The sequence below is a fragment of the Uloborus diversus genome, chromosome 8, assembly GCF_026930045.1.
Source record: "Uloborus diversus isolate 005 chromosome 8, Udiv.v.3.1, whole genome shotgun sequence".
Lineage (NCBI taxonomy): Eukaryota > Metazoa > Arthropoda > Arachnida > Araneae > Uloboridae > Uloborus > Uloborus diversus.
Window position 1 is genome coordinate 79,626,848 of NC_072738.1, and position 11,120 is coordinate 79,637,967.

The following is an 11,120-nucleotide window of genomic DNA, read 5'->3' on the forward strand; positions in this document are numbered from 1 at the left end:
AAAGAAAAATACTGGGCGGAAGGAGAGGCTCAGTGAAGGAGACCAACGGGTATTAAAGGGGATTGTAATGTCTAGAAAGCGATCAACTGCAGCAAAAGTAACCGCAGAGTTCAATCAGCATCTGAATTCACCAGTGTCAGTGATTTCAGTTAGAAGGCATCTTCATAAACAGAATATTTACGGCATAGTAGCAATTCCCAAGCCACTTGTCACAGATGTTAACGCTAAACGTCGTCTACAGTGGTGCCACATTCACAAATACTGGTTGATTGATGACTGGAAGAAAGTAATATGGTCAGAGGAATCGTCTTTCACACTTTTCCCTACTACAGGACGGGTATCCCACGGGAAGCTCGATTATTAGCATGCCAAAATGCAGTTTATTACGTGTAATCAGCAATCTTTAGGAATTTGGATTTTGAAAAATTGGAAAATTTATCTGTTTGCATTGCCACATCCACGTAAAACGAAACTCATCTGCGTAAAATAAAATAAAAGTGTCAAATCTTAAACTGCGTAAAATAAACCTGCATAAAACGAGGGTCTACTGTAGTTAAAACTGTTAAATTATTTAAAAAATGGTTAAATCCTATGTTTTTAAGCATGATCTTTCAAAAAAAAAAAAAAACTCTTAAAATTTTGGAAACAACCCTATTGTTGCTCAAAGAACAGTTACAATTAGCTATAAATAATAATGATTTTAAAAAATATATAACTCACAATACTTAAAAAAACTAACACTCACAAAAATATTTTTTTCAAAACCAACAAGTTATTCTTGAAAGGTCAAATTATTTGAAGATGAAGGACTTCTAGGCAACAACAACTCATTATTAACAGTACCACTAGTCTGCTTGAATTCAGAAAAAATATTTTCAATTGCAGGAAATTTGTTCACTAAAATGAGTTCCAGGCTTAGTGACAATTAAATAGATGCTTAATGTTGCTAGCTATTATTGATTTTTTATTATGATATTTGCTCCTTCATTTTATATTTGTTCACAGTAAGTAAATAATGCACTTTTTGCACAAAATAATAAAATGTGGCAACGAAACATTATATTTTTGAATGTTTTTTTGGGATGTTTCTAATACCGGTAGTAATACTGGTATTCCGATATCACGTTAAAAAATACCAAATACCGGTATTGCAGTCTTGGTCCAGTATTGCAATACCTAGTTGTAACCAAATTTAGTAGTTTATTTTATCTAGAAAAAGTCTCTCTTCAAACATCTGAAAATCAGTTTCAGCATCTTGTTAATCTGAATCATGTTTAGGGTTGTCTAAGGGTTCAATTAATTAAAAATTGGTAGAGTTAGAAGTCACAAGTTCAAAGAAAATACAGAGTGCAAATTTGAAGAATCACTAATACATACTGACCTCTTTACTGGCAGGGTTATTTTTGACATGTATTGTAAACAATAATTTATGAAAGTCTGCAGCTTTTCTTCACCCATAAAGTCAAGAATGCTCTAGAAATAAATAAACAAACTTAATAAAAATTAAAGACATTTTTGTTGCATTTTGTATCCTAAATAACATACAATTGTTTGATTTTATTAAAGGCAGAATGCACACAACTAGGAATTCTGACTTCAGTCCTGTTTTGGAGTGGACTCTACATTGAGACATCACTGTCTCCCTCTATCTTCATAGTACTCTGTGTAATAAATATTTTTGTGTTTGCATTAAAAATTAAACAATATTTATCTTTTATTTTTACTGAAAATTTATGATCTCATATATTATGATCTAAACATTTCAAATAAATTGCAGTTCATTTAAAAATTCAATAGCTATGATTTTAATACAGTCAGCTTACATAATGTCATCATGGTTAATGTTATCAATTGCTTATGGCCACTAAAATCACTCAGTCCCGATTTTATCTTTTCGTTCGTATTTTAAAATTATTGCTTTATATGCTCATTAATCATTTAATGTTATCAATTTTTGAAGCAGAGATTTTGTTTCTGTTGAAATAAGCAAACTGCTTTGCTTACTCAAGATTTTTCTAAAAAGTTGATGAGGAAATTATAAAATGACAGAAATGTTTTTCAGATATGACATCTCAAGAGCTCCAGTCATGGATAGAAATCATTTGAAATATTGCTTTAGCACCCACATTAACATAGTAAAAAGTTCACCAGATTGTTATAGGAAAACGCTATGCCCAATGCAGCTAATGGGTTGGATGCGGAATGCCTTCATGTTAAGCTATTTTTTACAAATGCTGAAATGAGGAATGCTTTGAAAGTGTTGAAATAATACAAAAGTACAACATCACACCGATGACTTAAAAATTTTGATTATGATCACTTTCTTAATAAACTTCATAAAAATTTTAGACAATTAACAACTGGATGCTTATTATTTCTATTATTTAAGAGTAATGTCCAGTATATAAATACAAGAAGAGTGCTTATTCATTTTGATTTAAAGCTCGCTACTCAATAAAATTTATAATGAAACATGTGTAAAACTGACAGATGAAAAAAGATCTAATTTTATATCTACTAGTAATAAAATTAAACTTCTCAACATACACTGTTCAATAAATGGAAATGTAAAATAAACAAGAAGCATCAAGCTCTCAGCTTTCTAAAGCATACTTTGAGCAGTTACTTCATTTTATCAATAGATCTATTTCAAACAAATCTAATAAGGTTCTTCTGACTTTATATAGGAGTTTAGTAAGACCTCATTTGGTGTAAGCTGTTCAATTTTGGTCGCCTTATCTGAAGAAAGATATTTCTGTATTGGAAAGGGTTCAAAGAAGAGTAACTAGTTTAGTAAGGGGACTTTCAGATTTAGATTATGATACCAGACTTAATAGGCTTAATTTGTATAGCCTGAAGCAAAGGAGTGCCAGAGGGGGACATAATTCAATTGTTTAAATTTATCAAAATGAAAGATATTGCTGGATTAAATTTTTGCATGAAAAGAAGAATGAGGGGTCATTGTTTAAAGCTATTCAAATCTCAGGCTAACAGGGAACTTAGGAAAAATTACTACTTCAGTAGGGTCGTGGGCACTTGGAACAGCTTACCGGAAGAGGCAAATGATCGGGGGGGGGGGGGGGGGGGTGATAGCTTTAAGTGAGCCATTGATCTTCATTGGGGACTAACTAATAAACTGACTAGGGCCAGCCTAGCTGGGCCCAGAGCCTTTTACCGGTCGCCACATTTGTATTGCATTGTATTGTATTGGAGCATTAATTCTAATTCTTAACACTCAAATGCTGATCTTGTATCCCCGAGATATACATCGACTTCTTGATCTATTTTCAAGAAGCTTATAAGCACCTATATTTTGTTTTACAAGATTTATCTTGTCATTTTACAAGTTTTTGCTAATAAAAATATAAAAGGAGGTTCACTTTTAACTTAACATGTTTTTCCAATATACTAATGTGAGGAGGAGACATTTTAGGGGGCTCATATCATGTATCTGTTAGATACAAGGTCAATAATGACTTTTCATTATGAATCTCAAATATGACTCAATTGCTGTATTAACTTTCAATGTAGAATGAAAACATGAAAAAGAAATTGAACTTAGGTACACGAATTCTGATGGATCGTATGGTAAAAAGAAAGAAAACATGCATATATCAAAAGAAACTAGTCAAAACTTTTGAAATACTGATACTCTGAGAAATATTTTTCTTGATGCATGAAAATGTATAATCCCTATGCATGATAATAAAGTTTTTTCCCCCTCTGAAAATTTGATATCATACCTGTTTTCCTATGCATGTTCCTTTCTTGTATGCAACTAACCCATTCTCAGCAAACACATATTCATATGATTTGACAACTGTAAAAAAAAAAAATGAATAAATAAAGAAATAAAGGAAATAATCATCAATAAAACATAACAAATTTCTTAATTTGGAAAGATGTAGCCTATTTTGGAACTGAAGAATGTTCAAGAAAGGAGTTAATTTTTTAATATTGAGTATCAGAGTTACTGAGTATGGGTTACTTGTTTTTAGAATGGCAATTGTACTTTCACAATTAGTAAAATGTCTATGCTCAAAAGTACGTATTAAAAAAAAAAAAAAAACTAATTTAAATGTAATGCTCACTATAGAATTAATTAAAAGACTTAGTTATTGATAATAAAAGCATTCAAACCAGGCTATATAGTGTGTATTAAGGTGGGGTAGGATTTTCAACATTCACCTAGGGTCGCAGAAAACATTGTAACAGCCGTTGAACAGCTTATACTTGGAATTGATTATTTCAGAAAGAACGTATTTTTAACGGATTCCCGTAGGACTTTCGCCCTTTTTGAAATAATCGATTCAAAGGGTTACCAAAGTGAAATTATCATTAAACATTTTACACTTGATAAAATTTTCGAAATATCTCCTTTAGTCTCCTGCTCAAAAATTTTCATATCCTACATTCATAGCATCTGACTTCCCTTTCAAACAAGAAATATTCCTTTAAAATCTAGCAAACCCTGAAAAACTGCATCAATATCATTATAGTCCCTTTGGGTGCCAAGTGTATACAAATTAGATCTTTATTGTTAAAATGATACTTTCTTGAATTTTGTATAGGCTAAAACTTACCGTCAAGACCGTCTCCCATTTGTTCACCAATTTTAGCCAAATCTGAGCCACCAACAAGACCAACAGGAACTCTTTGACATAACTCAGTTAAAAATGTCTTCATCTTGGCAGTTACATCCTTAGAGAAAAATATATATATATATATATATTAACAAACCCCAAATCCAAATACATTTGATTTTAACGAAAAAATTCATAAATGAAAAAAAAAATTATAATTTAGATAAGTTGACAAAAAACTGTTATTGTAAGGTGGTTCAAAAGATATCTTCATCTGCTGATTGTATAGTAACATTTATGGTAGACCGACCAATGAATTAACAGTTTGTAATTTTTTTTTGAAAAAATAACATTTTAAATCATGTTTCTTAGGAGAATTGACCCCTCAGAACCATATCCAAGGGGAGGGTTCTAGGGGTTAAACCCCTCCCATCGGGGGAAAAAAAATATCTATCAAATGAAGAAAATGATCGACTTAAATTAACTTTAATGTGAATGACTGCATTTTGCGCTTCTTTTTTTTTCTTCCTTTCATTGTAAAGTGTTTCAGTACTGTAGCTCGGTAATTCTGAAATTTTTTCCTCTAATTCAACTCAGTTGGACCTAAATGCTTGCATTTCTTTCTTCTTTTTTAACTTAAAAAGTTTTACATAACATTCAAATGTTATGTAATTTACAATTGTTAAAGCTTTACTGACTGAAATAGTATTTTGGAAAAACTGTGGTGGTAGAATTGCTTAATGAGCTATAAATACAAAGCATTAAAATTGCTTATCTTGAGGCGGTAATGATGATTTTGGGATATGTTGTAGCTATGAAGATGTCTTAGTGATTGAGTTTAGTAATGTAATTTACATCTACAACAAGCTTGTTCCTGTAATGAACTCGTTAGGAGTAATAACATATTAAGCATTATTTCAGAACATAAAATCTGATATACATTCTGCAACAAAAGAATTTGTGTAGAGTTTTTAATACTTGTTGCAATAAAATGCATAGTAAACAGATTTAATTAAAAAGAAACAAACAAGGATTGATTAAAGTTAACCTGCAAAATGAAGGAATACTTTGGTCACTTGTGCAGCCAGAATTATCCTCCTAGGGGAGGGGGGGAGGGTACAGCATTACTTACAGGTGCATAAATGCCATACTGAGATTGACAATTTCATGAAACTAAAGGTTGTGAGGGGTTGACCCCCCCCCCCCACACACACACACAGGGAAAATTAAAACTCCTCCCTTCATGAAATCTGGACACAGGCCTGTGACCGATAATAATGTCAATCTCTTCCTTTCCAGAAAGAAATTCACTAGAATATGCCATACTTATCTGCTGGTTGAGGTTCATTCACTGGTTTGAGGTCTTTTTTTTTTAATTTCAACTTCCCGAAAAACCCGATGCATCAGCTATAAAATATTTCCCAGTTTTTTACTGCCCTATGCCAAATATTAGTTTTTGACAATGATATGAGTTTTTGAAAATAAAATTGTGCTTAAGTGTTCATTCACTGCTCTTCTACTCAAATTAAAGGGTTTGCTGCAGCTGCTGCTGCTGCAAAAAAAAAAAAAAGAGGGTAGCTCCTAATTTCAAAAGGTCTGCTTTAAAGCTAAATTCCCCCATCTGATTCTAATTTTTTAAAACTTTTCATAACTTCTACTGTAAACCTCAGGAGCATACACCAGAGAGCTATTAAAATACGGTAGAGTCTCTCAACAAGGAATACTAAGAGACTAGATATCTTATCCCCTAAATAGAGATATCCCTTCTTCAGAGATATACGAGTTGATGCATATGCAGTATATTAACTCTTTTTAAGTTTTACAAAAAAAAAAAAAAATTTAAACAACAGTCGGACTCTGATTCAATGAACCTCCATTTAACAAATTTTGGGATTTAGCGAATTTTTCTTTTTCCTCAACTAAAATGAAGGCAAAAACCACTATTTACCAAATATTAAACCTCGAATTAATGAATTATTTTAACCAAATTTTTTGTTTAAAATTAATTGCAGTTGGAACTATTGGATTGTCTCCCAAATGTTATTATCCATATTGTCTGAAGCAGAAAAAGATCTCTTCTGGAATCAGCAACTTTTGATGGGCGAGGGGGCAACCAGTGAATACCATAAACTGGGGCTACTTGGACCTGAAATTTTGTATTTTTTGCGAGTTTTACAGATTTTTGGTTAAACCCATAACGTGCACTGATCACCTTGTTTTTACCACTTTTCAGACGTTTTGCTACCACCTTAAGCCTTTTTTAAACAAAAAATTTAACTCTTTATACATATATTTTTTTTCTATTTTTAAAAATTGGGTTCAAGTAGCCTTGCGCTAGGACTACTTGGTCCTACTCAGCAAATCCATTTGAAAAAGCTGCAAAACAGGTAGTGATATCAAGAAGGACCAATGATTTTGAAAGAAAACTCAAAACATACATTCTAGTGAGCAAACTATTTATAAAAATTGCTAATTATTTAATGTACATTGATTTTATATTAATTTATTAATATAAAATCAATGTACATTCATAAAAACATATTTTTAGGCAAACATAATTTCTCAAATAGAAATGTAATCTATAGCAAAACCAATTGAAATGCTCATTATATAAACATTGGAAAGAATGAAAACTCCTCTCTTTAATGGCTTAGGTAAATTTATTTTCTCTGATATTATTTAATACCTGCTCTTCCTCGCTACAAATACTAAAGGATACTCAAGCTTCTTTTGCGAGCGATCTTTTATTTTCCTTTTTTCGAGTTGATATACTTAAGTCAAAATGAGTTGATGCCACTCTCTAAGATATTTCCCTGGAATTAATTGAATCTGGACTAAATTGTAGTTTTTCCTCTTAGTAATCCGCATATTCCCTAGTTCAAAGAGTTCTCTTTTACTTTCGGACCCTTTTTATACCCAGATCTGCAAATAAACGGGTATAATTATAAACTAACCTCTTTATTTTAAAAGATTACAAACATTACTTAACATAATTTAGTAATGAAATGTGGTCTGGGGCTGCTTGAACGCTGGGTTCAAGTAGCCCCATTTTAAGGCAACCAGTGCACTTTTATTAACTTAGATTAGTTCTGTGTTAACTATATAGCTATAACCTTAAAACACTGTAATTTTATTAAGAAATAAAATGCAAACAAAAAGCTATCTTTACCTTGATGATATCAGATGTTTCTATAAACTTACATGTGACAAGTTTGCACACACTAAAAACAACTGTTTAGACAAGTTGCAATCATAACCTCAATCAGAAAAAGGCTGGAATAGCAGAATTTCATGCTCTAGACTCGGCCTAGTACTGCTACCTGTCTTTTGTGCAGTTGCTTATTAGGGCTTTTGAATTAGGTATGTGTAATTTTTTTATTAAATATTACAAATAACCTTGATTTAACGTGTAAAAGTTTCAGTACCAATAAATTTGTTAAGTCAAGGTCTGACAGATAGGTCTTACTGAAAAAGATTTATACATCATATCAAAGTAATTTTTAATAATTTCAAAGTTTAAACTTTTAATGATGGAAATTTAATCAAAATTCGCCAATGCAATGTTTTGGAACATACAGAAATTATTTTGAAGTAATTTGTTACATGAATTTTCTTGATGTCATATAATTTATAATGGAATACAAGTAAAGTAAGCTCAAATGAGTGCACACACATTTTTCAAGTTTTCTACATTGTTTGCAATGGGCCATACACTCACTATCCATCAAAACTGAGCCTAGGTGAATAAATTGTTGAGCAGGCATGCAAATTTCAGCGAAATTTTTACAATTAATACTTGCTTCATTGTACATGATATGTTAATGTCAAATTTTCACCAGTTAGTTTTTAGACAAAAAGAGAACCTTGAGTTTCTGTAAAATCAATAACTCATGTTCATTTTGACATGATTTTTTCCCCTATGAGACTCCTTTAAACGGAATACTCCTTGATTAGAGGAAAATACAAGGAGGCCCCTATTCAAAAAGACTGGGACCAGAAAAAAATGCCCAGAGATACCCTTTATTTGGAGATGTCCCTCACAGCAGGTACTATAATACTATGATGAAGAAAAAGTGGATTTAAGTTTCCAGCTCTAATGCAGACCTTTCGAAAACTTTGAAAATGGAGCTATTTCTTTTTTGCAGCAAATCCTTCAATTTCAATAATAAAAAAATAATCAAGAAAATCATTTCATTCAATAACTAGAACTAAGGAATAAACCAACTATGTTCAATATATTGTATGGCATAAATGCTACATTTAATAGTAGCCGACTGTAAATAACTTATCAAACATTATTAAACAGTACAACTGCTTTAATTTTAATTCATCGAGTAATATAGCAAAAACCTTTGAAAAATATTAGCATAACTCTAAAACTTAAAAAAATAAGCAGGATTTAAAAATATTTTGCAAATGTTTTCTCCTTTTTTAATTTTTGTACTTCAATCGATGGATAACATACCTGTCTAGATCTAGTAAGAGTTCCATCAATATCAAATAAGAAAAGAATTTTTTCCCTGCCCATGGTTAAAATGTTCCGAATTTGAGACGACGTTTTGAACAAGTAAGAACTTATTCATCAATTTCGAATCCAACTCTTCCTTTTATTCCGTAGTACTTCACCGGAATAAAGATGTAGTAGAAGATACCGGGATTTTTGACTGCTGTCAAAAACAACATTTTAAAAACCACATCAGCATAAACAATGTTCAGCTGATGCCACAACATGGTAATATAAAAAATTATTTGACAATGCATTTAAAATAAGGACGTCCTAAAATAATAAGATTTAAATACGTCATTATGATTTTGAAATGCTTTTAATATATAATATAATTCGGAACTCCAGCGCTCGAATACGCTACCTTGCGGAGATTTACAAAACTGCCGACAACACTAAAACATTGCGTTGGGCAAAACAAATAGTTTGTTATGTGTATTTTTTTTATTTGCGTAATTTATCATTTGGAATCGTCATCTGCAACAGCGTAACATCAAAAATATCTGATATAAACTGTGAGTACACATTTTATTTATCTTGTTCTGAGTGAATTTGAATAAATATCAGTTTTTCAATTCGATGAAAAATTACTCTTTTCCTTAACCTACACAGGGATTCAAGTGAAACACGGCCGATCGCAATGCACCGATGCGATCGCTATTTCCCCAATTTGAATTCAAGTGTAACATTGCGATTGTCTTCAGTCCCGATTCCCTCGCAAAATTTGCAATTGCTCTCGAGCTCTTGTAAGTCTGGAAAATCTCTCGCAAGTGCAGAAAAACATCAATGGCGTCTGTTTTGAATGCAAAGTTGATTTTAGAATTAATGGAATGTTATTGTTGAAAATTTTCAATTCTAAATTGGCAACTCAATGCAAGACTCGTTTTTTGTTTACCATAGCATTTTTGCAGTAGCCTTCATTTTACATTGGAAGTAAAATTGGTTTTATTTACTTAAAATATGCGATACTTCTTCAATTTAACATTGTTTTCATCCACAAATGCAGTACTTATTTTAATTATGACTTAATACTTGATGGCATAATATTCTGCATAGTCATTATACTACTTCGTCGTTTTGAAGAAATCAGCGGAATTTTTTTCCGGCTGAACAACAATACAAGTTGAATTACGACTGTGATGAGAAATTATAATTAAATTCTCTTCATTGTTGTAATTTTACTAGTTAGTACTATACTAGTTGAGAAAGAAAAAAAAAAGGGATTGCTGAAAGTGAGTAAATTTGTTTAAACGTTCACTATCTTACTAATATAAAATCTCAATTCTAGGCTAGTATTTTTCAATTATTTGCTAAAATTGCATTTACTTGCGCATTATGGTACAATAACAAAATGCATCAAACTTAGCTACATGGCCCCGGCATAAGTTCCTACTATGACATGCATTGTACTCCCATTAAAAGGTAAATTGTGAAAGTCTGAAATCTGGTAAATGTCGACACTAGTCAGTGCATATCAACATACACATACCAAAGGCATTGGTGATATACTTAATATTTCTGGTGAATCGTCAGTAAAAATCGACATTCTTTAATTTTGGTGTTTTGCAGTAACATATATGTACTGCATATCCATGAAAAAAAAAGTAATTGGCAGAAACATTTCGCTGTAAATAAATGAAGATTCAAATCCTGTTGTTTTTTTTTTTTTTCCAATGAGGAAAAAAATAATGGCAGTACTTCACAAAGGTGCATATGCAAAACGTAGTCAGACAAGGGGGGCAAATTTCGAATTCAGTCGTTTAATACTGGTTTGGGAGGGGGTGATGGTGAAAAGCGAGCAGTGCCAGATGTTTAATTTTTCTGTTATTTTTATATGTCTGTGGCAAATGTTGAAACTGATGCCCTCACTAGTGATGGGCATTATCGAGACCTTTTGATAATCAATATCTTTCCAAATCGAGAACCTAAGCGATTGATAAACCAGATCTTTTGAAATCGAGAACTCCAGCTGAGTCAATCAATAACCAAGAATTCATGACAATAAGAGTTCTCGAGTGATTCGATTATGCCCA

The 11,120-nt window shown here is 31.7% G+C and overlaps 1 protein-coding gene across 1 annotated transcript; it reads right to left on the reverse strand.

Annotated features, from left to right (window-relative positions):
• Positions 1–224: 224 nt before the first annotated feature.
• LOC129228442 (phosphomannomutase 1-like) lies at positions 225–9,269 on the reverse strand. The gene is made up of 5 exons (XM_054863123.1): positions 9,049–9,269; positions 4,584–4,701; positions 3,744–3,820; positions 1,382–1,473; positions 225–276 (listed from the first exon to the last, which is right to left on the reverse strand). The coding sequence occupies exons 1-5, from the start codon at positions 9,109–9,111 to the stop codon at positions 225–227; spliced, it is 402 nt and encodes a 133-aa protein (XP_054719098.1). The 5' UTR covers positions 9,112–9,269.
• Between the last annotated feature and the right edge of the window lie 1,851 nt (positions 9,270–11,120).

Bases quoted from the DNA above. Each gene is read 5' to 3' on its own strand.
- LOC129228442 (XM_054863123.1), bottom strand. From the start codon at position 9,111: ATGGGCAGGGAAAAAATTCTTTTCTTATTTGATATTGATGGAACTCTT. The intron at 4,702-9,048 runs GTATGTTATCCA...TTTTTCTCTAAG, and splicing joins CTCTTACTAGATCTAGACAG to GATGTAACTGCCAAGATGAA. The intron at 1,474-3,743 runs GTATGATATCAA...ATTTATTTCTAG, and splicing joins GAACATGCATAGGAAAACAG to AGCATTCTTGACTTTATGGG.